Source organism: Peromyscus leucopus, chromosome 10, assembly GCF_004664715.2.
Source record: "Peromyscus leucopus breed LL Stock chromosome 10, UCI_PerLeu_2.1, whole genome shotgun sequence".
Lineage (NCBI taxonomy): Eukaryota > Metazoa > Chordata > Mammalia > Rodentia > Cricetidae > Peromyscus > Peromyscus leucopus.
The window spans coordinates 14,880,145-14,908,098 of record NC_051071.1 but is presented as its reverse complement, the minus strand read 5'-3'; the positions used below and the strand labels follow the sequence as shown (position 1 = coordinate 14,908,098).

General features: G+C 43.9%; 1 protein-coding gene across 1 annotated transcript; it reads left to right on the top strand.

Moving 5' to 3' along the window:
- The first annotated feature begins 39 nt into the window (after positions 1–39).
- Positions 40–27,846, top strand: Rab1a (RAB1A, member RAS oncogene family). The gene is made up of 6 exons (XM_028884536.2): positions 40–278; positions 16,150–16,222; positions 18,970–19,065; positions 25,379–25,474; positions 26,759–26,890; positions 27,031–27,846. The coding sequence occupies exons 1-6, from the start codon at positions 256–258 to the stop codon at positions 27,226–27,228; spliced, it is 618 nt and encodes a 205-aa protein (XP_028740369.1). The 5' UTR covers positions 40–255; the 3' UTR covers positions 27,229–27,846.
- The last annotated feature ends 108 nt before the right edge of the window (positions 27,847–27,954 follow it).

The window sequence follows — 27,954 nt, the reverse complement described above, 5'->3', positions numbered from 1 at the left end:
GGCCGCCCTCTGGGCCGCGCCAGGCCCCTTGGCCTAGGCTTCCCCAGTTCCTGGTTCGCCGGCGGCCATTTTGGGTGGAAGCGATTCCCTGAGTGGCGGCGGCTGCTGATTGTGTGCTAAGGGTCGGAGTGGGGTCGACGTTTGCTCTACCGGAACCACTTAGCTCATTCCTTCCCTTCCATTACCCGTGGCGCGGAGAGTCGGGGCGGCGGCTGCGTCAGCAAGGGCGGTGGCGGCGGCGGCAGCTGCAGTGACATGTCCAGCATGAATCCCGAATAGTGAGTGCAGGCGAGCCGGGGCTGGCCGGGGTGAGGGCGTCCGGCCGGGACGGGGGGTGAAGGCCGCCGGGAGGCTCGCTGCGCGCCAGTGGGGAAGGAAGGTCGGCGGGGCGAGCGAGGCGGAGCGGCCCGAGGGCCCCATTGTCTGACGGCCCAGGGCCGCGGCGGGGAGGGGTCGGGCCTCCGGGGCCGGGGCCGGGGCCGGGGCGGCGGAGCCGGCGGGGAGCTGTGTGCCGCGGCCGGGCGTTGGGGCCTCGGCCTCCGGCCAGGAGGGGCGTCTCTGGGAGGCGGTGGCGGCCGGAGGAGGACTTGTTTTGAAGGGAGGTGGTAGGTGGGAGAGCTCTGTCGGAGGGCACTGGCCGACCCCGCGCCGGCTCTGCGGAGCTGTCAGCCTCGGCAGCCAGGACTCCAGCTTTGCTTGTGAATCCTGAGCCTGCTAGGGCCCGCTCTCCCCGTCAGGTTTCGGGTAATATGGATGCTTCTCGGGACTGCGTGGGCTTGAGGGGAATGGGGAGATGGGGAGAAGCTGTTGACAATGTCGAGTTTCCTTTTCGGCTTCTCCACTGGAAGAGTTCTTTCAGAACGGCGAGCCATGGCCCTTCTAAAATCCTAGGCATTTGTGGATTTTTTGTTTTAGAGGACACCTAAGTCTCCAAGTCACCTTTTGTCTTCAGTAGGTCAACAATAATAACAATACAAAACTGAACTAAATTTAAAAAAAAAAAAGAATGTCTTCCTGTACCACCAAATTAAAGTCGAGTTTGCTGGGAAAGAAACGGATGGGACCTTTGGTAGAGCTGTAGGTTTTAGATTACCGAGTTGAAAGCCTGTAGATAGGGAATGAGGTTCCATGACGTGTCATGAAAAGTTAATGCATTCCTTTTTCTTGCTTACTCAAGAAGTCACTCTGGCAAATGTGACACACCTGGCGCCTTTCATGGGAACTGGCGATCTCTTTCCTCCGGTAGACTGTCGGGCTCTCTGGAACGGCGCCCCAAATCCTCCTATGGTTTCCACATATGAAAGTCAGTAACTTGAAGAGATGTCGTTCTTATTCCTCTTTGGTGTCAGAAATCTTTAAGGGAGAAGGAGATATATATACATATGTGTATACACACACACACACACACACACACACACACACGTACATATATTTTTTTTGATAAGAGAAATCAGTATTGCCTTAAAAGCAGGGTTTATTTGTTGCTTTAGTCAGTTCCCGCTGTTTCCCTGTGAAAGGCGCCATCAGCTTAGCTGACTTGTCATGTGTCTGTCACATGGCTCTTGCAAAATGCATTCTAAGTTCAAGTTTTGAAAGACTGTGGTTTAATGCTGAGATGTTCTTTTTCATCTGTGCTAAGCAGAAGTCATCGTATCTTGGTAGAATTCTACCCTTCAGTTGTATTGTGTGTGTGATGCACGTGACTGCAGGAGCACAGATGCCACAGTGCTTGTGTGAACGGTCAGGGGACAACTTTTGGGAGTCGGTCCGACCTCCCATTGTGGCTTCTGGAGACTGAACTCGGACAAGCACCCTACCTACAGGGCCATCACACCGGCCCAGGCCTCTGTGCTTCTTTAAGAGGTCAGGAACGGGCGCATGCCTTTAGTCCCAGCACTCGGGAGACAGAGGCAGGCGGATCTCTGTGAGTTCGAGGCCAGCCTGGTCTACCAAGTGAGTTCCAGGAAAGGCGCAAAACTGCACAGAGAAACCCTGTCTCGAAAAATCAAAAAAAAAAAAAAAAAAAAAGAGGTCAGGAGCGGTTCGTGTAGTGATGGACCTGCTGTGTTGGCAGCCCCTCCACTCCCCTGCTCTGCAGAACGAAATTGGTTCAGTTGAGCAAAGTTGAATTGGGGTTCTTTAGTTAGTTTTCCTGGTAACAGTAAAGAACATGAATTTGCTAGATTACAGAGGTTTGTAAACCTGTACTATTTGAGGAGTTTCCTATATTACATACATGCTTAAGTATTATGTGTGTGTGTGTGTGTGTGTGTGTGTGTGTGTGTGTGTGTGGTTAGAGCAGTGGTTCTAAACCTTCCTAATGCTGCGACCCTTTAATACAATTCCTCATGTTTTGGTGACCCCTAGCCATAAAATTATTTTTGTTGCCTTTTCATAACTGTACTACTGTTGAGAGTGGTAGGGTCACAACCCACACATTGAGAACCACTGGGTTAGAACCATCCCCTGGAGCCAGAGTTACAAGCAGTTGTGAGCTGCTGATGTGGGTGCTGGGAATTGAACTCGAGTTTTCTGCAAGAACAATACATGATCTTAGCAAACACTTCTCAATCTCTCCAGCCTTGTTACTTATATTTTTTTAATACTGTAAGAAGATTTTTGAAGATTAACTAGATGACAAAAATTTGATGTTACTCAGACTTTTAATTTGTTCTTCTTTTTGTAAAGTAGTATAAAAATCATTTTTATTACCTATTAAGGTAGTAGTGTGGCTCATGAGTATGTAAATACTTGGACAGCTAACCAGAGCATGCTGTAGCAGTTGTGCCAGGACTTAGGAGTGTGTGAGCCTTAACCTCAAGGGGCCTGTAACATAATACACAAAATAGATTTTATACATGTTAGATGCTAGTAGATAGAGCTGCATGAATTGGAGCAGTAGCATTTCAGGGGGGAGTCACTTGTGGGTGGCTGCTTTGGAAGACTGTTAGAGAAGAGACATGTAGGAAAATGACCAATGCACCAGTGAGGCAGCTTAGCTGCCACCCTGATGATGAGTTCCATCTCTGGACCTACATGTTCTCTGGTCTCCACATGTGCCCCGCAGTAATCTAAATAAATATTATAAAGAAGAGAGAATTATTGGTACAGGTTTGAGCTGGAGAGACTTTTCTCCTTCAAGAGGGAGAAGGAAGAGGAACGACTGGTAAATAAATGGCAAGGCAATAAGTTGTTTTAATCTGTCCCTTAGTTTAAGACACACTTTGATTGTGGTGTGGCCCTGGCTCTCCTGAGACACACTGTAGATGAGGCTGGCCTTGGGTCTGCTCCAGTCTTCCTGCCTCTGCCTCCCAGGTGCTGAGCTACAGATTGGAGTCACCGTGCTCTGAATGGACAGTCATTTCTTCAGTCTTTGTTTTGAGGTCTCAAGTCGGCTAATATCTGGCCTGTGTTTGCTTTCTAGATTGTATAATAAAATAGTCCAGATGTTTGGGGGAAGGATGAGAGGTAATGATAGATATTTTATTAGTGAATATCACAAGTGCACCCAATATACCAATACTGATTAAGTTATAATCTGTCTCTCTGTGCTGTGTGTGTGTGTGTGTGTGTGTGTGTGTGTGTGTGTGTGTTTATGATCTGACTAAAATCAATTTATTAGGCTGGTTTGGAGAAAGGAAAGCCTGTTATCTTAAAGATAGGAATTAAGGGTAATGATTGAGTCACTTGGATTTCAGCTACAAACAAAACCACCACAAGTGTGATCCTGACGTGGAACAGTGGATGGAAATGATCAGAGTGTCTTTTTTTCTGGAGATCTGAGGAAAGGTTTGACGTTGTTACGCTTACTTTGTGTATGGAGAGGGACACAGGGATGTTACAGGGCACGTGTGGAGGTCAGAGCAACTTGCAGGAATCAGTTCTCTCCTACCATGTGGGTCCTGCGGATCGAACTGTCTTTAGTTTTGGCTTTAAGCACCGAGCTGTGGCCAGGATTTGATTTTCAGAGCTGGTCGTGAAGCAGGCAGTGATTATTTCAGCACACTGATTGGAAATACTAAACAGTGTCAGGAGTGGAGAGTCTGTGCTCTGAGCACTTGAGGCAGAGGCAGGGGGGTCACTGAAGGTTCTAGGCCTCCCTGGCCTACACTAATGAATTCTAGACCATCTAGGGCTACACAATCTATGAGCTTCATTTTTATTTTGAGACAGGGTCTCAAGCTCATCCTATAACTGAGGATGACCTTCAGCTTCTAATCCTTCTATCACTGCCTGCTGAGTGCAAAGGCATAAAGTGCTGGGAATCGAACCCATGGCATGCTACCTAGCCGGGTTCTGTTACTAGCCTTGAACTAATGCGTGCATGAAGGCATATATGTGTGAATGTTGGGCTGTGTGCACATGTGTGTGTATGCATTTGGTCCCTAAGGTCAACCTTGGGTTTCATTCCTTGGGAGCTGTCCACTTTGTTTGTTTGTTTGTTTGTAGCCTGGTTTTATGTGTGTTTGCCTGCGTTGTGTCTGTACCATGTGCATGGTGCGTGCAGTGACCTCACACGTCAGAAGGGGCCGTCTGCGTTACAGATGGTTGTGGGCTGTCAGTGCTCTTAACCGCTGAGCCACCTCTCCAGTCCCTATTTAGTTTTTCTTTTGGAGACAAGGTTTCTTACTGGGACCTGGGGTTTGCAGAAATTGGCTAGGTTGGCTAGCCAGCCAGCCCACCCCAGGGATCTTCCTAACTCTCCTTCCCTGGTGCTGAGATTACAAGTATGCTCAGTACACCAGATTTGGCTTTTTGGTGTTTTGGTGAGTTTTTGAGACCTAACTCTGGTCCCCATGCTTGTCAGAGAAGTACTTTACCAAGGAAGCATCTCCCAGCCACCAAACTTTCAAAAATTTAATAAATTACATAGAGAGAGAGAGAGAGAGAGAGAGAGAGAGAGAGAGAGAGAGTGTGTGTGTGTGTGTGTGTGTGTGTGTGTATGTATGTGGAGGACAGCCTGTGAGAGTCAGTTCTCTCCTTCTACCGTGTGGGTGCCAGGGATTGAACTCAAGTCATCAGGCTTGTTTGATTATTCAAGTGACAAAATAGCAAAGCATGGTGGCTCATGAATGTAATCCCGGCCATTGAGAGGTGGAGGTAGGAGGACTGCCTGAAGTTTGAGGCCAACCTGGGCTACATAAGGCTTTGTTTGAAAAAGTGAAACCAAACCCAACCTCACCATTGGTGGGAGCGATTGAATTCCTGATGTTGCAGTTTCCGTTTCCCAGATGTTGAGCTTCCAAGTGAGCAGCTCCTCTCCTGGCTTCTGCAGGGCAGGCCGTTCAGTGTGCTTCTCTCCCTCCCTTCTTCACTTTCAAACGAGTCTCCAGGCTCTCTGAACATGTCAGCAGTCCTCTGCTTTCCTCTAATAACCGTCAGGGCTGTTTCCAGTAAGTGCCCCCTTCCAATGTAATTGTTGGAAAATAAAAGCAAGGTCATCAGTTGTCTGCCCGACAGTATATTAATATCATTTTTTGGTTTCATGTAGTTTGTCATTAGAATTTTTGTTTTTATTGTTATGTGTGTTGCTGGAAATCAAATCCAGGGCTTGGCACATGCCAGGCAGAAGTCCTCTGTCACTCTATACTCCAACCATTCTAGAAAAATTGGAGGAAGAAAAGTAATTGATTCTCTTACTGTGTAGAATATTATTTTTTAGCATCTACAGAATCAACTCTGTAATTGTCAGGTGGAAGGTCGCTGTGTAGAATCTTCACAAAATGATCAGGCTTGCAAATCCCAAAGTGGAAGCAGGGGCGTAGGAGTGCAAGGCCAGTCTTGGCTCCAGGGCAGCCTGGTTGGTGACAGACTTGTTGCAGAGGAAGGGTAGGAGGGAGGGAGGGAGGGAGGGAGGGAGAGGGGACTTAGAACAGCAGCACAAAGCCGGTGCCGTTATGTGAGCTATGGTAGATTTGACTTAGCTTTTTATTACTCCCTGTCTGAATTTTCCTTTCGAGTTTTTGTAAGAGACACTGGCAGATTGCCCCCCCCCCTTTTAAGGAGAAGGGAGTGGTCAGCCTATTTCTGTTTTTCTGTAGAAGTTGGGGCTGAAATTGTTGCTTTGATATCTAGAATATGACTGAAATTTTTAAAATTAGTATTTTATGTTTATGAGTGTTTTTCCTTCATGTATGTCTGTGTACCTAACGCATGCCTGGTGCCAGAGGAAGCCAGAAGAAGAGGGATTTCAATCCCCTGCAACTGGAGTTAACAGGAACTGAACCTGGATCCTCTGGAACATTGCGCAGCCAATGCTGTTAACTGCTGGCTAGCTCTCCAGCCCCCTAGAATAGAATTGAAGGAAGGAAACAGAACTCTTATTTTTCGTTGCAATCAGCCCAGATTCTGTTAGTTTGGAAGTGGGGGAGTAGGTAACAAGCAAACCAAGGCCCCAGGAGCCAGAGAACTTGTTTGTTGGGTTGTTTGCTGACTTAAACTTGTCAGAGATGCAGCGTGGAAGGAGGCAAGGAAACTTTTTTGTGGTGGTTTTAATTTGTTATTGTATATGTGAACATTTCTTCCATTTTTATGTGGATTCTGGGCTTTTTAAAAAACTCACATTTTCAAGTTTGCGTGACAAGTGCTTTCTCCTGTTGAGCCTTCTTGTTGCTTCAAATTCGTGAGTTTTTTTTTTGTTTGTTTGTTTTTTTATGAAACTGGGTGAAGTCCATAATTGAAGCTTTCCAAGAACAGTGCTAGATGTAACTGATTGAGTTTCTTCTATATAGCAGTAGTTCTTAAGTAGAATTATTCCTGTCTACTCTGAATATAATTATATTCCATTTTCTTGACTTAGGACAACTTTATCTTGTTTTTGATACATAGTCTCACTGTGCAGTCCTTTTAAAACACTAGTGTGTGTGTGTGTGTGTGTGTGTGTGTGTGTGTGTGTGTGTGTGTGTGTCCCCGTCCGTCCTCCAACCAACTGCATGTGTGGAGTGCTTATCAAGGCCTTTAGAGGGCATTGGATCCCTGGAGCTGGAGTTACAGGGATTCAGAAGGGAACTAAATTGCTGACCTCTGGAAGGGCAGTTAGCCCTTAGCTGCTAAGCTGTCTTTCCTTGGCCCTTACCTCACCCAGGTAAACAGCTGAACTGCCTCCACAGCCCTGACTTAGTTTTTACAGAAAGTGTAATTGATGTTGACTATTAACTGGAGAGAACTCTTGAACATTGAGGAACATACTTAAGGACTTTGGTGCTGATCTTGGGACCAATAATGGATAATTGGCCAGGCGGTGGTGGCACACACCACCCAGCACTCAGGAGGCAGAGGCAGGCAGATCACTCACACTTTTTGCTCTGGGGATTTGACTAGCCCATTCTCCATGCTAGGCATATACTCTACCACTGAGCTTTAGCTCTAGTTCTTTTACTTTTTATTTTGACACAGGATTAAAAGGGGAGTTCAGGCTGGCCTGCATCTGGGTAGGCCTTGAACTTGTGATCCTCCTGTTTCAGCTTTCTAAGTTAACACGTTCCTGTACTCTTAGAGAAGGCAGAGGAAGTTTGGGAGTTGAGGCTAGTGTCAGCTACATAATAAGTTCTGAACAAGAAGGGTTTGTGAAATTTGCATGGTAGCCCATGCCTGTAATTCTAGCTATTGAGAAGGCGGAGGCAGGAGAATCGTAAGTTCCAGTTCTAAGTCTTAAAATTGAGAGGACCCCCCCCCCCTTATGACACCAACAGCCTCAGCAACAGAATAGGAACTATAGGTCTTAGTGGCCTTTGCCTTCTATTTAAAGTACTTTATTGGGTTGGTCTTTTTAAGTTTCCCAAATGTTACACTTAAGCATATCTATTCTGTTTCTTTCTTGCCTATTCTTGGATATTTATTGTTGGGGCTTTAGAAGTTGTGGACATTTTTCTGACAATGAGAAGCCAGAGAAGAAAGCTGTTACACTCAGAGCAGCCGTGCTCACTTGCACAAGACCTTGACAAGATGAATCCATGGATGTCGTGGATTAGGGAAGGGCTGCTCTCCAGCATAGCCTTCCCTGAGCGTCTACAGGCAGCTAATGGTTGCTGGGGGAGGGATACATTTTCTCAGTGGTGTAGCCACAAGTGCGGTGCCCAGGCTCCTGTGAAGAACCCTAAAGAAATTCCTTGCCACCTCCCACCCCGCCCTCCATGAATGTAGAAGACAAGTTTCGTGAAAAGGAAAGGGATGAGGGAGGGCAGTGTGAGTGTGATCACAGTACACACATGGAGGAATGCTGTGCTAACGTCCAGGATGTGTAATTAATGTGTGCTAACAATAGTTTTGAAAGAGCCTGTCTCAGTTTCCCAGACCTAGTGTCAAATTTGTATCCATAGAGTTTCTTGTAAAGAAAAGAATGATTTGGTTAGATTGGCTGGCGAGATGCCGCCGCCGAGACCCTCCTCTCTGTCTCCCTGTGCTATCTTGTGCTGTGCCCAGCTGTTTTTGTTTTGTTTTTTGTTGTTGCAAGACAGGGTCTCTCTGTGCAGCCCTGGCTGTCCTGGAACTCACTCTGTAGACCAGGCTGGCCTTGAACTCAGAGATCTTTCTGCCTCCTGAGTGCTGGGACTAAAGGTTTGCATCACCACCGTCTGGCTAGTTTTTTTTTTTTGGAGACAGGGTTTCTCTGTGTAGTTTTGGTGCCTGTCCTGGATCTCGCTCTTTAGACCAGGCTGGCCTCGAACTCACAGAGATCTGCTTGGCCCTGTCTCCCGAGTGCTGGGATTAAAGGCGTGCAGCACCACCACCACCACCACCACCACCACCACCACCACCACCACCACCACCACCCCGACTTGTTTTTTAAAACTGAAAAATAATTTTCTTTTTCATAAAATATATTCTGATCATTCATTTCCCTTTCTCCCAACTCTTCTCAGATCTTTCCTCCCTCCCCACCACCCGAGTCCATGTCCTTTTTTTCTCTTTAAAAACAAACCAAGGAACCCTCTCTTTCTGCCCAACCCAAACCAAGACATATAAACAAAAGACCAGTAAGAGAAAATACCCAAACAGAGCACTTTGAGACAAAAAAATCCACAAAAATACCATTGGGTTGGTTTTGTATTTGTGCCCAGCTTTTTATGTGAGTGCTGGGAATCTGAACTCAGCTTCCCATGTCTGCACAGCAAGCGCCTTACTGACTGACTGAGCCATCTCCCCAGCCCCTTAGGGTTTGTTGGGACAATCTTAAGTCACGTTTTCTGGCAGTGCTCAGATTGACTCCAGCGTGCTAGGCAAACAGTGTACTGATGAGCAGTAGCCCCATCCTGGGTGTTTCTTTTCTGGCGCCCAGCAGCTAAGAGTGCTTACTGCTCTTGCAGAGGACTTACTCGGTTCACAGCACCCACCTGGCAGCACATACCGCCTGGAACTGCAGCTCCCCTCAGATAACCTTAAATGCTTGGTTCTGCTGCCTTAGCTTCCTGGGTGCTGGATTATAGCTGTGTGCTCCTAACTTAGGTATAGTTACTATACCTAACTTGGATTTAGTGCTCTTGACATTTTAAAAAACATTTTATTTTATGTGTGTGGGTGTTTTGCTAGCATGCATGTGTGTGCACCGCGTGCTTGCCTGGGGCTTGTACAGGCCAGAAGAGGGCATCAGATCTCTTGGAACTGGAATTACAGATGGTGTGAACTGCCATGTAGATGCTTGAAATTGAACGCTGGTCCTTTGGAAGAGCTACTAGTGCTTCTTAACTACTGAGCCATCTCTCCTGAAATGATGTTTTATTTATTTATTTTTTATTTTTAAGTATAGCTCTGGCGCACACCTTTAATCCAAGTGTTCGGGAGGCTGAGGCAGGTGGATCTCTGTGAGTTTGAGGCTAGACAGAGCAAGTTCCAGGACAGGCTCAAAGCTACACAGAGAAATCCTGTCTGGAAAACAAAACAAAACAAAAAAAAGTATACCTCTGGCTGTCCTGGAAGCCTCCCCCCCCCCCCCCAAGGATCTCTGTCATTTTATTTTACTGGTTTCTTCCTCAGTTTTTCTTTAAATTTTTTTGGTCCAGTTTTTTTGTTTGTTTTGTTTTGTTTTTTGGGACAGATTTCTCTGTGTGGCCTTGGCTGTCCTGGAACTTGCTCTGTAGACCAGGCTAGCCTCAAACTCACAGAGATCTGCCTGCCTCTGCCTCCCTAGTGCTGGGATTAAAGGCATGTACCACCACTGCCTGACTAATCCCTTGTTTTAAAAATAAAATTTGAACTAAATTTAGATTTACTAAACAGTTTGAAAAATACTGTACAGAATTCCAATGTAGTCTTCATTCAGCTTTCTCTAATATTAACACCTTGAATTCATGACACATTTATCACATTCAAACATTTGGCCAGGTGTGGTGGTGCAGCACTCTGGGGGCAGAGGCAGGCAGATCTCTGAGTTCCAGGCCTGCCAAGGCCACAAAGTAAGATCCTGTCTTTAGACAGACAACAACCACAGATCAGCCCCTTCTTTATTCTCCTTGATTAAGGTTTCCACCAATGTCCTTGTTCTGGTCTAGGATCCAGAGCAGATGCCATGCTGTTTATAGCATTTCAGTTCCCTTCATTCTCTGAGGTCTCTCCTTTTTCATGGTCGTGGCACTTGTTTTGGCTTTTGTGTTTTTGAGACAGGATCTTGCTTGTGTAGTCATTGTTGGCCTGGAGCTTGCTCTGTTGACCAGACCGGAAACTTGTAGGAGAGCATTCTGTTGCTGACTCCAGAGTACTAGGATTATAGGTATGTGTCACTAGGCTTGGCTTAATGATCTTGGCAATTAGATTTTTTTTTTTGAGACAGGTTCCTCTTTTTAAATTTATTTATATAAAAATATATAAAATATAAAAATAAATAAAATTTATTTTTTCATGTGTATGGGTGTTTTGCCTGTGTGTATGTCTGTATGTGTGGCTGGTGCCCACAGAGGCCAGAAGAATTGGATTCCCTGGAAGTAGTTATAGATAGTTGTAAGTAGTTATAGATGGTTGTAAGCTACCATGTGGGTACTGGGAATTTGAACCTAGGTCTTCTGGAGGAGCAGCTGGTGTTCTTAATCACTAAGCCATCGCTCTATTAGTTTATCTACGTATATGTATATCTCTGTGTGGACATTTGTATGTGAATGCTAGTGCCCATGGAGGACTGAGGCCTGGGATCCACATGGGTGCTGGGATCCAAACTCATCCTCTGAAAGAGCAGTGTATACTGTTAATCCTTGAGCCATCTCTCCAGCCCCAAAACGGGTCTCTTGTATCTAGGGCTGGCCTCAAGATCACTGTGGAACTGAGTCTGTCCTTGAGTTTATGGTCCTACTTTGTCCACCTTCTACTGGCTGGGATTGCAGACAGTATGGGCATGTGCCTTTCGGCTGGGCTTATGTAGTACTTACTGGTGGTTAAACCCAGGGCTTCCTGCATTTTGTCCGATAAGCTATCTTCAACCCTGATTTGGATATCCTTGAAGTGTGCTTACACTATTCCCTACTTGACATTTGTCTGATGCTTTATTTTTCTTTTTTAAAGATTGGTTTTTATTTTATGTGTATGTATATGCATCACATGTGTTCCTGATACCAGCACAGGCCAGAAGAGAATGTTGGATCCCCTAGAGGAAGTGGAGTTACATATGGTTCTGAGCTGTGCCATGGGTGCTGGGAACAGAATCTTAGTTCTCTGCAAGAGCAGTCAAGTGCTCTTAACTGCTGGACCACCTTCCAGCCCCCCCCCCCCCTTTTGAGACAGGATCTTACTATGTAGCCCTTGCTGATCTGGAGCTCATTATGTAGACCAGGTTGCCCTGCCTCTCAATTGCTGGAATTACAAGTATAATTAATTTATCTAGTTAATTCATTATTAGAGTAGGGTTATAGATTTGGGGAAGATGCCAGAGAAACCACAGAAGTCAGTGATCTATTCATTGTATTTATCAATATGATATTTTACTCATCATTCTGTTAATGTTATTGCGGGAACATTGTTGCTGGATTTATAACTGGCTATTCTGGTGGTGGCTTTATTTTGGGAGAATTACTAGTCCCTTTTAACACTAGTGCCCTTCTGAAGTTACCTTTTCCTTCTTTCTCTACTTTATTAGACGCTAACCACCTGATTTAATGTACAGCCCATACTCAAAGGCAAGATGGACGCTTAAGCTCCAACTCCCAGGGCAAGATAGATTTAAAATAATTACTGGGCTGGGCGGTGGTGGTGCACGTCTTTAATCCCAACACTCGGGAGGCAGAGGCAGGCGGATCTCAGTGAGTCCGAGGTCAGCCTGGGCTACAGAGTGAGTTCCAGGAAAAGCGCCAAAGCTACACAGAGAAACCCTGTCTCGAAAAACCAAAAAAAAAAAAAAGGTTACTTGTAGCTAGAGTTTTCCTGCCTTGCCCACAATCAGGACAAATCTCTGTCACCTGCCAGTCCCACAGCCACTCAGACCCAACTAAGTAAACACAGAGACTTATTTTGCTTACAAACTGCATGGCCGTGGCAGGCTTCTTGCTAACTGTTCTTATATCTTAAATTAGTACATTTCTACAAATCTATACCTTGCCACGTGGCTCGTGGCTTACCGGCATCTTCACATGCTGCTTGTCAGGGCGGGCAGCTGTCAGTGACTCCTGCTTTCCTGTTCTTTTAATTCTCCTCTCTGTTAGTCCCGCCTATACTTCCTGCCTAGCCACTGGCCGATCAGTGTTTTATTTATTGCCCCCAGCACAGCCAAGTGCAGACCATCTCAGACACCTGCACTCAGGCCCGTGGTCCTAATCATCCTCTATGCAGATCTGCTGGGTAAAGCCACGAGGAACCCACGAACGGGCTCCCACAGAACATACAGAACATCCCACAGCAGTTACTGGATGGAGTATTTTTAAAGCACCAATGTAATGCCAGGTGTGGTGCATGGCTATAACCCCAACACTTGCAGGGTGATCAAAAGTTCTTGGGTAGCCGTTGCTACATGTTGAATCAGACGAGCCTGGGCTACGTGAGACCCTGTTTCATAGAAGGTCCTCCCAAACAACAACAAAACCCACCAGTGCCATAAATACTCGGGAGGATATGACTTGAGACCACACAGACACCTTATTTTTCTCTTTAAGTTCTACCTACTAATTTTTAACTTCATCTATCGTTTTTCCTCATTTAGTGATCTACTTATTTTCTGTTTTTCTTCTATATGCACATGGAAAGACAATAAATCTGAGTTATTTCTCTAATTTATTTACTGAACCATTTCTACCAGAATTTATATATTATTTGAGTTATAATCCAAAATGTGGTTATGTATACTTCATGGCTCAAGTTTTCCTGGCTTTGCCTTTGAGAGCCCTAAGAGTTATCTTGTATCCTTTCCCCCTTTCCCTCCTTTTTAGACAGAGGAAAGATGGTTGGGATTTTCTGATTCATTGCCACTGTTTGCTAGTAAAGCTGATGACTTAGGAGCCAGACTCTTTAGTAATACCTCCATTTTGGCTGCTTGGCTGATTGGTTGGTTTTTGTTTGTGTTGAGACAACAGGGTCTCCAAGGTAACTCAAGCTGGCCTTGAACTGGTGTCAGTCTTGCTACCTCAGCTGCCAGAGAACAGCATTATAGGCAGGCACCGCCAACCTTAGCTTCTGTAATGATTTTAGATTACTTGAAACTCCGTGCTCAAAAATAACATTTGCTAAACTTTAGAATATGTTAAATGATATTTTTAAAAGTTGACTCAATTTTTTTTAAATAATTTATTTTTATTTTATGTGCATTGGCGTTTTCCCTATATGATATCTGTGTGAGGGTGTTGGAGCTCCTTGAATTGTAGTTATAGACAGTTGTGAGCTGCCATGTGGGTGCTGGGAATTGAACCCAGGTCCTTTGGAAAAGCAGCCCATGCTTTTAACTGCTGAGCTATTTGTCCAGTCCGACCCTTCATTTCTTGATGCTATAGCTAGAAACACAGTTAGGAGTGTTTATGTATGTTCCATTCTTGTGATTGTGTTGAAATAAATCGGAGTAGTTAACCCTTAGGGCAGCGATACCTCAGGCATTATTTGTGGCCCAGTTCAGTCCTTTATGGTCAGAGGACTCTGTACAGCTGGAGGGTGTGCTTATTCAGAGGATTGGAAAGCTCAGATAGATTACTAAATTTCAACAACTTGTTTGTCTTTTTCTTTTGTAAAAGGCCTGGCCATGAAACTTAGGGTCTGGCATGTGCCTGGCAATACTCTGTTGTTGAACTGTACATATCCAGCCCTCCTTTACTGATGCAAAACATTTTATTAATGACTTGTATGTCTATGAGTGTTGTGTTTGCGTGGATGCCTGTGTACCACGTGCATGCCTCATGAGTGCCCTGGAGTCCGGAAGAAAGCGTCAGATCCCCGGGCCTGGAGTTACAGATGGTTGGGAACTGCCATGTGGGTGCTGGGAACTTCACCTGGGGTCCTCTGGAACAGCACCCAGTGCTCTTAACCACCCACACATCTCCAGCCCTGATTTTTTTTTTATTTTTATTTTTATTTTTTTAATAAATCCTCCTGCCTCCACCTCCCAATTAGAGACACCTCCACCTGCAGGAATTAGAGACATGTGCAACTATGTACGATGTGCTGGGGATTAAACACAGGACCGTCATGTGTGCTAGACCTATGTTCTGCCAACTGAACTGTAACACCCCCGGTCCTGGTTTAGTTTTTAGAAAATTTTTATTTCCTTCTTTGACTTCTGTTTTTCTGCTGACTAACAGGTTGGTGGTTTTTTTTTTTTTTTTTTTAAAATTATTTTGCTCAGATACATTTAGGAATAAGTCTATTGTGCTAATTTGATAAAACAAAAAAGGTGTTTAAGTCATACCACTCTGCAAATAGAGGTAGGTAACAATTTGAATAACCACAAAGATAATTGTCTCTAAAAGTTGTGTGTCTTGCTTACATTGAAACTATACTTTCTATAATAAAAATTTTAATTTTAATAGATTTGTAGATACTTGTTTCTGAAATTAAATCACAAAGCTAGAAATCAGTTGTACGTTCTAAAAATATATATGTAAATTCTCGTTGGAGGGGCTCCTTTTGAAAGTGCTTAGATTATGGAAATGGACAGAATTATGAAGGACTGAGAGAGTCCTTTGGGAGCAGTGGACAGATAGTCAGTTGTCTTCAGGTCGTTGAAGACATCATGCAGTGATGGTTTCTGAGTTAGTCATCGCAGTGGTGTTCCTGGGATCAGAATCAGAGCCTGTGCCCTGGGTTGCCCCAACAAGCCAGGTTCAGCCATTCGTCTTTGGTAATCCGGTTACAAGAGCCAAATTAATAGCAGAAAACAGAAACAGGGACAGAGAGATCCAGGAACTCCTTATGATGCCTGTGGAACATGTAATGCAGTGCCCTGAGAGGCCGGAAGAGGGCATCAGATCTCCCGGGACTGAATGAGTACTGGTGGTTGAGAGCGTCTTGGGCGTGAGTGTTGAGAATCAAACCTAGGTCCTCTGCCTGAGAAGCCAGTGCTCTTCACCTTTGAGCCTTCTTTCCAGCCCACAATGCTTTTTTTGTGTTTTAAAAAGAGGAACGGTAGACCTAGATTGTAGGAAAGGATCATAGAAATTATTTCACTAGAGGATTGCTCTGCACAGTGAATAATTTGGTCTTTGAATTTGAAGGAGAGACTTTTGCTTTGTTGAGAGAGGGGCCCATGTATTCCATGCCAGCCCTATTATGTTATGTAGCTGAGTCTGGCCTTAAATTCAAGACTTTCCTGCCCCACCTCTCAAGAATTTGCTGAGACTACAGGCATGGGGCACTAAGCCAGAAGAGGCTAATTTTACTGCATGGAGCATAGCCTTCCCTAGTCTCATAGGGTAGAGGACTGGGATTTAATTAGTATAAAATTAAAATCCCACCGCAGCCCCCTGAGAATAGGAATCACGTGTTTCCTGTCCCTGTTTCCTTGGAAGAGGAAGTTCACTCCTGAGAGATCTTGGGTGGCACTGCCTACCTTACTTGAGTGGGTAATTCACACACGTTCAGCCGTGTATCCACGGGCTGCTGGTGGATCTAGTTTTGGCGTCTGCTGAGCCACACACAGACCTTGTCAGGAGCTGTAGTCTTCATTACAAGCTGTTCGTTGTTACTCTGGTTTCCTGTGGAACTTAACAGTACAACATGCTTTTTATTAATGTGATTTTCCTTCTCTTTTTGCAGTGATTATTTATTCAAGTTACTTCTGATTGGCGATTCTGGGGTTGGAAAGTCTTGCCTCCTCCTTAGGTTTGCAGTAAGTTGAAATTGAAATATTTTTTTTTTCTACAATTAATGGTGAACTTAATTGTACAATTAGTGCAATGTGTTTTCTAGTTAGACAAAATTAAATGATTTTACGTAGAATGACTTAACTCTTTCAGAATTTATGCATCTAAGGGCTCCCAAACCCTACCCCCAGTGGTGTCTTGGACTGTTAAATAAATGTTCTTAGGAGAAGTTCGTGGGAAAACTGGGTGTGGTAGTGCATGCCTGTCACCTCTCCACTTGGGAGGTGAAAGAGGGTCACTCTGGGCTTGAAGTCCGTCAGCCCAAAAAACAAGTAAGAAAAAAGGAAGGAAGGAAGGAAAAAAACAAAGCCAAGAAAGAAACTCAGTGAAGCAGTGAAGTGTGGTGATGAAGTCAGTGTCCGATACCTGTTGTAGAATTCTGACTGATGCTGATAGAGGTGGAGAGAGAATGTGGGCTACGTGGCCTTGTTGACAGTGACGTGAAAAGAAATCCTGAGCCCCGTTTCAATAGACTGGAGAGAAACTTCGGCTGCAGAGTGCGGTGTCAGGTGTGCTGATGGTCACACGTGCATTCTGTAACTCAGGTTAAGCTCTACAGCTCTGGTACTTACTTCCCTGTGGTTTGTTTTTTTAAACTTTAATTGAAATTTGGAAAAGATCTTTACATTTAGTTCCTCATGTCACAAGCCACTTGGGGCTGGTGGCCACCACATTGGCTGTCACAGAAAGTTGAGTTTGTTAGTGCTGCTCTCAGAGTCCCATCGACAAAGCCGAGGTCTGGCTTTGTTGGCAGAGAACTTCCCAGGTGTTGCTTTGCAGTTCAGGGATGGAGGGATGGTTAGTCTCCATTCCGGTGTTTCTTCTTTGAAAGCAGTGACTTGTTTTATGTGTTTGTGTGCATGGGGCAGGCGTGCACCGTCCCCCCCCCCCAGCACAATAGCAGGTGTGAAGGTCAGAGGACAGTGTACGTGACTGGTTCCCACCTTTGGACTCAAGTCATCAGGCTTGGGGGCAGGCACTTTAATTCTTCTCTGAGCCGGCTTAAGAGCCCATGAGTTCATTAGTTCTTTTTCTTTTCCTTTCCTTTTTTTTTTTTTTTTTTTTTGGTTTTTTGAGACAGAGTTTCTCTGTATAGTCCTGGCTGTCCTAGAACTCACTCTGTAAACCAAACTGGCCTCTCAAACTCACAGAGATCTGCCTGCCCCTGCCTCCCAGTGCTGGATTAAAGGTCCGAGTTCTTTCTTTTGAGATAGAGCCTCACTGTGTATCCTGGGCTGGCCATTAATTCCCTAGACCAGGTTGGCCTCAAATTTCCAGTGATCTTTCTACCCCAGCCTCCTAAGTACTAGGATTACTGGCACTTACCAAAAAGAGAAACATTGGGTTAAAAAATTGACAGGCAACATGATGATTAAGGAAATGATCATGTATTATTATAATGGCCCCTAAGGGGAAACTACCCAATTCTTTCATAAAAAATATCGATGGGATTTTATTCAGCTGCAAAAAAAGAATGTAGTTGAAAAAAAAGAAGTAGGGCTGGTGAAATAAATCAGCAGGTACAAGTGCTTGCTGCTGCCAAGTCTGATGACCTGAGTCTGATCCCCAGGACCACATGGTGGAAGAAGGAGAGAGCCAACCGACTGCCAGAGATTGTCCTGGGATCTTCATGGGCACATACTCTGTGTGGCACGCACATGTCCACATACATACACTAAAAAAATTTTTGAGACAGGGTCTCACTGTGTACTTTTACTGAACTCTCTATTGTAGACCAGGCTGGTCTTGAATTTACAGAGATCTGCCTATCCCTGCCTCCCGAGTGCTGGGATTAAAAGTGTGTGCCACCATGCCCAACCTACTAAAGATATATATATATATATATATATATATATATATATATATATATATATATATATATATAATTTTTTTAATAAATATTAATCTGAGTAAGGTGGGGCCTGCCTAATCCCAGCATTCCAAAGTCTGAAGTAGGAGGCTCATGTCTGAGGCCAGCCAGAGCTACATAGCAAGACCCTGTCTAAAGGAAAAGAATTAAGTGCTCATACATGCTCCAGTGTGGATGAGCATTGAAAACAGAAGGAAAGAAGTCACTTCTAAGGACTTTATTCCATGAATGTTCCCATAGGCAAAGCTCCAGGGAGAGTGGATAGATTGATGGTTGCTGTGATCTGAAGGAGAGAGGGAAGCAGAAAATGCAAAGGAGTACAAAGTTCCTTTGGGGGAATGGAACAGTCTGGAATTAAGTCATGGTAACAGTTGTATGACTTTGTGCATTTACTAAGAACCATTGAGTTGCACACTGAAAGACGGATTTTCATGTGTATTGTATTTCAATTAAAAGTGTCAACCAGGATGTGAAACAGACTGGAATACGTCCCTAAGAGGAGAGTGAAGTGAGCGTTGTTCTGCGGTCAGTGGATTGGGTTTGAGGAGCAAGAGTTTGACTGATTGGAAGTTAGGAAAACGCATGTATCTGAGTCGGGAGCTCTGACAGTTACAGATTCTTCCTGACCTATGTAAAGAATTTACCAAGAGATGCGTACAAAAAATAAAGAACACTTGGAAAACATACCAAGGAAAAAAGAGACATTTTTGCTTTAGAATACAAAGCATGATGGAGTCAGATGTTAAAACTTCATTCATGAACTTTGACTGTAATGCACGTAAACTGTAACATTTTCTCTGTTGGACATTGCTCTCCTTAACTCTTCATTAACTCTCCCCTCAGGATGACACATACACGGAAAGCTACATCAGCACGATCGGTGTGGATTTCAAGATCCGGACTATAGAGTTAGACGGGAAAACAATCAAGCTTCAGATAGTAAGTGCTCTTGGGGATTGTGGGTAAATACACAGTGTATTTATGTACATTTAATACGCTAACGGAGTTGAACAGGAAGTTTAAGAGCCATGTATTGATGATAGTGTTAGACCAAAAGGCATTTCCCAGGTTCACTTTTCTCATTGAAATGCCTGCCTTCTTCCTCTTCTTCTTCTTTTTTTTTTTTTTTTTTTTTTACTTATTTTTATTTTATGTGCATTGAAGTTTTGCCTGCATGTGTGTCTTGTGTGATGATGTCAGACTAGAACTGGAGTTACAGATGGTTGTGAGCTGCTGTGTGGGTGCTGGGATTGAACCCAGGTCCTCTGGAAGAGCAGCCAGTGCTCTTACCCCCTGAGCCGTCTCTCCAGCCCTCCTCCTCCCTCTTTTGAACCACGGGCCTCCTATCTGCTGCAGCTTCACTGTTAGCATGGAGCTATATCCCAGGTCCTCCTTGTTGGAACTCTGCTTGTAAAGCAGAGGCACTCTATTAAAAAAGTCAGCCTTGGGCCTGGCTCCTTCTCCATCGCAAGTCAGATCTTCTCTGTCTTTTACTGTGCTGAGTGCTGTGGCATGTTAGAAGAAACCTGGGCTAGGCTCTTCTTCACACAGGCATTAAATAAAGACAGCTATTAATTTAGTATTTCTCCTTTAAGACCATAGGTTCCAACTCTGTAGAACCACAGAATTTTATTGGAAGGAAACAGTTTTTCTAATATTCTTATTTTACTCTCAGAAAAATGGATGCTGAGAGAAAAAATGATTTGCCTAAAGCTACTGACAGAACCAAGCGATCTGTAGCTCTCCTCTTTAATATGTGTCTTTGTGTTATCTCAACTACCTTATCCATTCTTCACCCCACCTCCAATTAAATGTTTATCTCTTTAGTATGGGTCTGGGTACTGCCAGCTTCTCTGTGGTTTTAAAAAAGAGAAAAATCATCATGGGGTCAGTAAGATAGCTCAATCAAGCCTGAGGACTTAAGTTCGATCCCCAGGACCTGGGTAGTGGTAGGAAAAACCAACTCCTGCAAGTTGTCCTCTGACCTCCATGTGTGTGCCATGGCAAGGGTGTCCTCATTGTATCATCACACACACACACACACACACACACACACACACACACACACAGAGTGTATCATCTCACGCGCATGCGGGGAAGAGGAAGAGAAAATCAGTAAATAGTGTTTTGTTTTGTTTTTTGAAGAATTTATTTATTTCTATTTTATGTGCATTAGTGTATGCATGTATGTCTGTGAGGATGCCAGGCACCCTGGAACTGGAGTTACAGACATTTGTGAGCTGCCATGTGGGTGCTGGGAATTGAACCCAAGTCCTCTGGAAGAGCAGTCAGTTCTCTTAACCACTGAGCCATCTCTCCAGCCCTAGGGTTTGTTTTTAAGTTGGGTTTTAGTTTTTAAAAATCAATATGTCGTAGAGCAGGCTTAGTAGGAAGTAACACTGAAGAGTAGTCATTGCGCTTTTCATGGAATTGAGTGTTTCTCTGAGCTGAAGTTCGGAAGTTTTGAGTCAAAATCACTATTTTGATTCTGTTTTTTTTTGTTGTTGTTTTTTCTTTTTCTGTCTTGTCTGTCTGTCTGTCTTTTTTGAAGCAGGATGTTTCTGTAGCCCTGGCTGTCCTGGAACTCACTCTGTAGACCAGGCTGACCTTGAACTCAGAGATCCACCTGCCTCTGCCTCTGCCTCTGCCTCTCAAGTGTTGTGGTTAGAGGTGTGTGCCCAGCCCCAGCTCCAATTCCTGGTTTACTAGTTTATAAGGTAGTTTTGAGGATCCTGTGGCTCTTGCTGTGTGTGTTTCCTTCCCTTTGTGACCTTGGAGACAGTGTATCAGTGGCTTCTGTGATATGCCCTGTGCAGACAGGAAGTCAACACTGCTGTGAAAAGGTCCACTCAAGCCTGCAGCCTGGGTACCAGTGGTGGTGATTCTCTACAGGATTTAGATATGTGAAACATTTGAATTTGCTCACTTCCTTTGTCTGGAAAGGTTCTTGCAGATCATTCTCAGTTGGCCTTTCATCTTCAGTAGGAATTTTCTTTCCGTATCTGATGCTGTTATGTAAACATATTGGGAGATTCACCAGTTTCAAAAGCAGCTGCTTCCATTCACAAATGGCTCTAGCTCTCCATTTTTAAATTGAGCTGGAGCCAGTGTCCCCTAACGTCTGTGGAATTCCTCTGAGTGAATCAGAGTAAGTCCTTTCTGGTGGCATCTACCCTTCAGACTGATGTCATCAACCCTTCTTCTGCTCAGTTGATTGTTCCTTTTTGGAACTGTTGTTAGAATTTGGGTTACTCTTGCATTTTAAGGTGCCTTTTCTAAAATGGGATTCCTAAAATAAAATACGATACAGGATGTGAGATAAACTGAATTAATGTCTTAAAACTTTTCTCCCTTTTGGTGTGGGGAGATGGCTCAGTGCAGTGGCTAAGGGCCTGGGGGCTCAATTCCCAGCTCCCTAATTTCAGCCCTATGAGATCCAGTGCACAGGCATGCAGGCAGGCAAGACACTCAAACACGTAAAAAAGAAAATAAAATCCTCTCTCGGACTTCAGGGACTGGTGCTTATTGCTAATCCACTGCAGATTACGAAAGCAGAGCATGAGCTTACCTTTGCTTTACCTAGTCGTGTAGGTACTAAGATTTAAGTTTGCTTCGTTTTCATTTGGGGGATGTGTGTGTAAAGGGTACATATGGACTGGGGAGATGGATGGTTCAGGAGATAATGTACACTTGTAAATCTGAGGACCAGAATTCACCCATCAAAATGCCATGTAGGCATAGGGACCCACCTGGAATTCCAGTCCATGGAAGGCAGAATTAGTCAGGTCGGTGAGCTCTGGGTTCAGCTGAGAGAGGGTCTTGCCTCAATGAATAAGGTGGAGTAATCCAGGAAGACTTTACTTCAGCCTCAGATCTCCACATGCACACACCATCCATACACACACACAACGAAGAGGTGCACATGTGCGTGCGCGAGAGGGGGGGTGGGCTTCTGTGAATTGGTGTTTTAAAAATTTAAACGCAAAATTGTGCTTTAAGCCATTGTATTTCAACTTCCTGGGCTTCGTTTTCCCTTCCAAGTGTTGTAAGTCTTTTCCTTTCACTTGCGTTTAGTGGTGATGGCCGGTCTTTATCAAAATAGTGATTAGAACATTGAGCAGGAGGGGCACGTTGATGCTGTCGAGTCGGGAGGTCCAGAGGCTGTCCATCATGGAGCTCCTTAGTGCTGACAGCCGTCTTCATAGTCTTTGGAGCTCTCGGTCTCAGTTTGGACAAAAAGAAAGGAATACAGCCAGCATTGGTTCTGTTTTTTATTTTAGATAAGGAGCTGCTAAACCTTGTATATTATTTCCTTTCTTTTTCTTTTCTTTCTTTCTTTTCCTTTTGGTTTTTCAAGACTGGATTTCTCTGTGTAACGGCCCTAGAACTTCAAGGCTGTCCCGGAACTCACTTTGTAGACCAGGCTGGCCTGAAACTTAGAGATCAGCCTGCCTATGCCTCCCAAGTGCTGGGGTTAAAGATGTATACTACCACCATACCTGGCTGCTTTCTTTTTTATCTAGAAGTATATTAATGTTACAGACTTTGGGGATGTTTTGAGAGAGAGCTTACTATGTAGCCTGGGCTGGCTTTGAATTTGTGGTAATCCTCCTGCTTCTGCTTCCTGACTGCTCCAGGGACTAGAGGTGTGTACCACCATGCTCAGTTTTACAAAAAACACGACTTATTACAGAATAATTGATATGCATCTGTGTTTTATTATTTGTTAACCCATTATATCTAACAGAATTAACACTAATGCCTTCTATCTAGTCCTCCCATTTCAGAGAGATGATTTGTTTTGAACCCATGACCTTACAGTGCAAGGTACTCTACTACCACTGAGCTATGTACACAGCCCTACCATTACCTTTTAGTGGAGGAATTGAGTCATTTAGTTGGACAGACTTTTTTTTTTTTTTTACAAGAGGTCACTGGGGTTTGGAAAGATAGCTTTGAGGATGCTCTTTGAGAGGACCTGATTTAATTCCCTGTACCCACATGGCAACTCACTAAGGTTGAGCTCTAGTTCTAAGGGATCCAGCACCTTCTTCTGGCCTCCAAGGGTACTGCACATGCATGGAACACAGACACATGTGCAGGCAAAACACCCATACACACAAAATGGAGTGAGTGAGTGAGAGTGTGTGTGTGTGTGTGTGTGTGTATGTGTATGTATGTATGTGTGTATGACTATTGCTTAGGAGAAATTTAAACAAAATTTACAACCTCTCCTTTTCTTGAGCCACGTCCTCAGTTCCAACTGTCTTTATTAAAACTAAGGCTTTTTAAATTTAAAAAATGAATTTGACTCTTGATATTCTCAATACTTTTTTAAAACTCAGAACAATACAGTGATGTAAGCGTTTCTTTTTGGTGTTAGAACCTAAGTGTAAAGATATTCTTAAATGAGTTCTATACTTTTGTCTTTAAAAAACTTATTACTATTATCAGTTATTCATGGTGGAACATACCGTTAATCCCAGCACTTGGGAGGCAGAGGCAGGCAGATCTCTGAATTTGAAGCCAGCTTGGTCTACAAAGTGAGTTTCAGGACTGCACAGAAAACCCTGTCTCAAAAAGCAAACAAATTGCCGGGCGGTAGTAGCGCATGCCTTTTATCCCAGCACTCAGGAGGCAGAGGCAGAGGCAGGCGGATCTCTGTGAATTCGAGGCCAGCCTGGTCTACAAAGTGAGATCCAGGAAAGGCACAAAGCTATACAGAGAAACCCTGTCTCGAAAAACAAAACAAACAAACAAACAAACAGAGTCTTAAAAAGCAAACAAAAAAAACAAAACCAAAACTTTGTATGTATGTGTGTGTGTTCGTGTGTTCGTTCGTTCCTGTATACTGTGGAAGATCTGTGGCAATCTGAAGGACAATTTCTTTAGTTTTATTTTTGAAAGAGGGTCTCTCACTGTATAAAACCTTGTTGGCCTGGAACTTGCTGTGTAGATCAGGCTAGTCTTGAACCCATAGAGCTCCACCTGCCTTTGCCTCCCTAGTGCTGGGATTATAGGTATGAACCACACCTGTCCAGAGGACAACTTTCGAAAGTTTTTTTTACTTCTATCATGTGTTCCAAGGATTGATCTCAGGTTGTCAGGTTTGCAAATCTTTTGTTGAGTTTTCTTGCTGCCTTTACTCACTTAAAAAAATTATTTTTATTATTATTAACTCTGTGTATATGAATGTGTGTGCTTGAAGAAACCAGAGGCATTGGATGCCCTTGAAATTGGGGTTACAGGCAGTTTGAATCACTTAATGTGGGTGCTGGGAATTGTACTCAGGTCCACTGGAAGACCACTATGTGCTCTTAATCATTAAGCCATCTCTCTAGGCCCCTTACCCACTTTTAAAAGGGAATTTTGGTTTAAAGGTGTTTAGAAACATCTTCCTTATGTTACTTTTGCTCAGATTAAGATAGCACCTACTTGAAGTGGGTAAGTGTTATTCTGACTGGTAGGTAGGTGCCATGAGATTGTTCCATGTAGTTGAAAAACTACATTAGCAGTGAATAGCGCTGCCTTATGAAGGAGTATAGGTCTTTGGACCACTTTTTCTAGCCCTGACAACTGATCTTTCCTGTGTGTGTGTATGTGTGTGTGTGTGTGTGTGTGTGTGTGTGTGTGTGTGTGTGTGTGGTGGGTGGGGGTAGGGACTTCCAAAGGTGGTTCAAGTTTGAGGGCTTAAAGGGTTCCTGGGGCCCCTGGGGCCTGGGGATAAGGCCTGGCATGTACTCTGTGGTGGGGGGAGGCTTCCACAACCTGAGTCTACTTGAAATGGCTTGCAGCTTGACCTTGCCCGAAGCCTTTGGGCTCAAACAGTAGCAGTAGGGCTTCCCTGTGTGCTCAGCGTGGCCCCTGCTGGTCCCCATCTTTGACTTCCTAGGGCTTCAGGTCAGTGCCAGTGCACCTCCTTGTCTCACTAGGGCATGGCAGACAACCTGCTCTGGGGTGAGTCACTGCCGCCAGGAAGGAGTAGGCTGGGGGCTCTGGACTCTTATTTTTATCGACTGCCTAGCATAGCTTTGGTTCTTAAAGAATTTAGAATTTTGGTTCAGTACCACCAGCTAAATTGTAGACATTATTTTCTGTTGTGGACTTTAACATATTTGATACTTTCAATGCAATTTAATAATGTAATCATTAAATACTGTTGTGTCAGATCCTAATAATCTACAGTTTTCTCCTGTACTTTTCCAAGCCTGTTCTAATGAATTGTTTGCCTTTCCTGATTGTTTTCTAATAGTGGGACACAGCAGGCCAGGAAAGATTTCGAACAATCACCTCCAGTTACTACAGAGGAGCCCATGGCATCATAGTTGTTTATGATGTGACAGATCAGGTAAGGAAGAGTGTTCTCAACAAAGCAGGAAGTTACTTTGTGTGTATGTGTAGCTTTTCGACACAATCTCCCTGTGCAGTTCTGGTGGACCTGGAACTCACTATGTACACAGGCTGCCCTTGAATTCTTTTGATCAGCCCTGTAACTTCTTTTGATCAGAAATTTATTTTTACCACTAGAGAAAATTAGAACGAATTTTTCTTGTAGCACTTGTTAAATCTCAGCTATCTATAACTTAAAGCCAATTTGGAAGTAACTTAAGACATTTAGATTAAATGCTTTTACAAGCAAAAGATGGGTGAATATGAGCAGGAAAAGAAATTGCTACATTAGTGTGATGTCATATGCCTGTAGTCCGGCTACTTTGGAGGTTTAGGTAGGCTCTCAGAAGCACAGAGGATTGAGACCAGCATAGCAAGACCTCATCTCAAAAACACCCAGAGCAAACAGAACATGTTGTTGATTTTAAACATTATCTAGTCTATTACCATAATTTTGTTTGTTTTTTGAGACAGGGTTTCTCTGAGTAGCCCTGGCTGTCCTGGAACTCTAGAGACAAAGCTGACCTTGAACTCAAATCTCCTTCTGCCCTCCAAGCATTGGGATCAGAGGCAAGCGCCACCATTCCCCACCTACCATAAAATAATTTTAAGTGAGAAAAAACAAAACAAAAAACCCAAAAGAAAAAAGCCTCACCAAAAGTTATGTCCTAGCTTTCTCCTCCCTACCCTATCTCGTGGTGGGGTTTAAGCTCAGGGCTTGCTTGAGGCCAGGCAAGTTGTTGGTCCCTGAGCTGTGCCCCCAGGCCACCAGTTTCTGATAGTGGTAACACCTGCTGCTGTTAACATAAACAGTTTTTGTTGTTGTTTTCGTTTGTTTGTTTTGAAACAGGGTCTCACTTAAGTAGGTAGGCCTGGCTGATGTGCAGCCTATTGGCTCTGTAGACCAGGCTAGCCTGGAACTCAGAGATCCACCTGCCTCTGCCCCTAGTGCTGGGATTAAAGCTGTATCACTGTATGCAGCTCATAAACCAGAATTTTACTAAATTTCAGAAAATAGGTTTTGTTAATATTTCAAAATTTCAATTTAAAATTGGGTTTGCCTGTCATGAAATATTAAACTATTCCCTTTCCAGATAAGCTATTTTCATTTCAAGCCTTCCAGCCCTCCTAACCGTTTTCTTCCGACGGGCACTGTCACTGTAATGCTTTAGTCCATTGCTTCCCTGCATTAGTTACGGCTAGGGTTGCCACACAAACTGCATCGTCGTTCTTCTCTTTTCAGGAGTCCTTCAATAATGTTAAGCAGTGGCTGCAGGAGATTGATCGCTATGCCAGTGAAAACGTCAACAAGTTGTTGGTAGGGAACAAATGTGACCTGACCACAAAGAAAGTAGTAGACTACACAACAGCAAAGGTACGTGTGAGGTTGGATTTTCAGCCTGCCCTTTATTCCGGGGGTGGGAGTCACACAGTGGCTAAGATGCCTCAACCTTTGAAAGCCAGTGACTCAGTCCGTCTTTCCCTCCATGTTCATTGTTCTTATTGCTCTCTCAGGAATTTGCAGATTCCCTTGGAATTCCGTTTTTGGAAACCAGTGCTAAGAATGCAACGAATGTAGAACAGTCTTTCATGACGATGGCAGCTGAGATTAAAAAGCGAATGGGCCCTGGAGCAACAGCTGGTGGTGCAGAGAAGTCCAATGTTAAAATCCAGAGCACTCCAGTCAAGCAGTCAGGTGGAGGCTGCTGCTAAACTTCGCCTCCGTCCTTCTCTCACAGCAATGAATTCGCAATCTGAACCCAAGTGAAAAAACAAATTGCCTGAATTGTACTGTATGTAGCTGCACTACAACAGATTCTTACCGTTTCCACAAGGTCAGAGATTGTCAATGGTCAATACTGACTTTTTTTTTTATTCCCTTGACTCAAGACAGCTAACTTCATTTTCAGAACTGTTTTAAACCTTTGTGTGCTGGTTTATAAAATAATGTGTGTAATCCTTGTTGCTTTCCTGATACCAGATTGTTTCCCGTGGTTGGTTAGACTCTATTTTGTTTTGATGTTTATATTGGCATGTTTAGATGTTGGGTTTAGTCTTCTGAAGATGAAGTTCAGCCATTTTGTATCAAACAGCACAACCAGTGTCTGTCAATTTCCATGCATAAAGTTTAGTGAAACGTTCTATGTAAGATCTGATTTGCTAGTTCTTCCTTGTAGAGTTATAAATGGAAAGATTACACTATCTGATTAATAGTTTCTTCATACTCTGCATATAATTTGTGGCTGCAGAATATTGTAATTTGTTGCACACTATGTAACAAAACTGAAGATATGTTTAATAAATATTGTACTTATTGGAAGTAATATCAAACTGTATGGTGATAAGTATTGTTTTAATTCTTATGGTTAAAGGGAAATAGAGGTTTGCATTATACTCAACAGCCATTTATGTGTGCAACAAGGGCACTGTAGACTATCT

Bases quoted from the DNA above. Each gene is read 5' to 3' on its own strand.
- Rab1a (XM_028884536.2), top strand. From the start codon at position 256: ATGTCCAGCATGAATCCCGAATA. The intron at 19,066-25,378 runs GTAAGTGCTCTT...GTTTTCTAATAG, and splicing joins AAACAATCAAGCTTCAGATA to TGGGACACAGCAGGCCAGGA. The intron at 26,891-27,030 runs GTACGTGTGAGG...TTGCTCTCTCAG, and splicing joins TAGACTACACAACAGCAAAG to GAATTTGCAGATTCCCTTGG.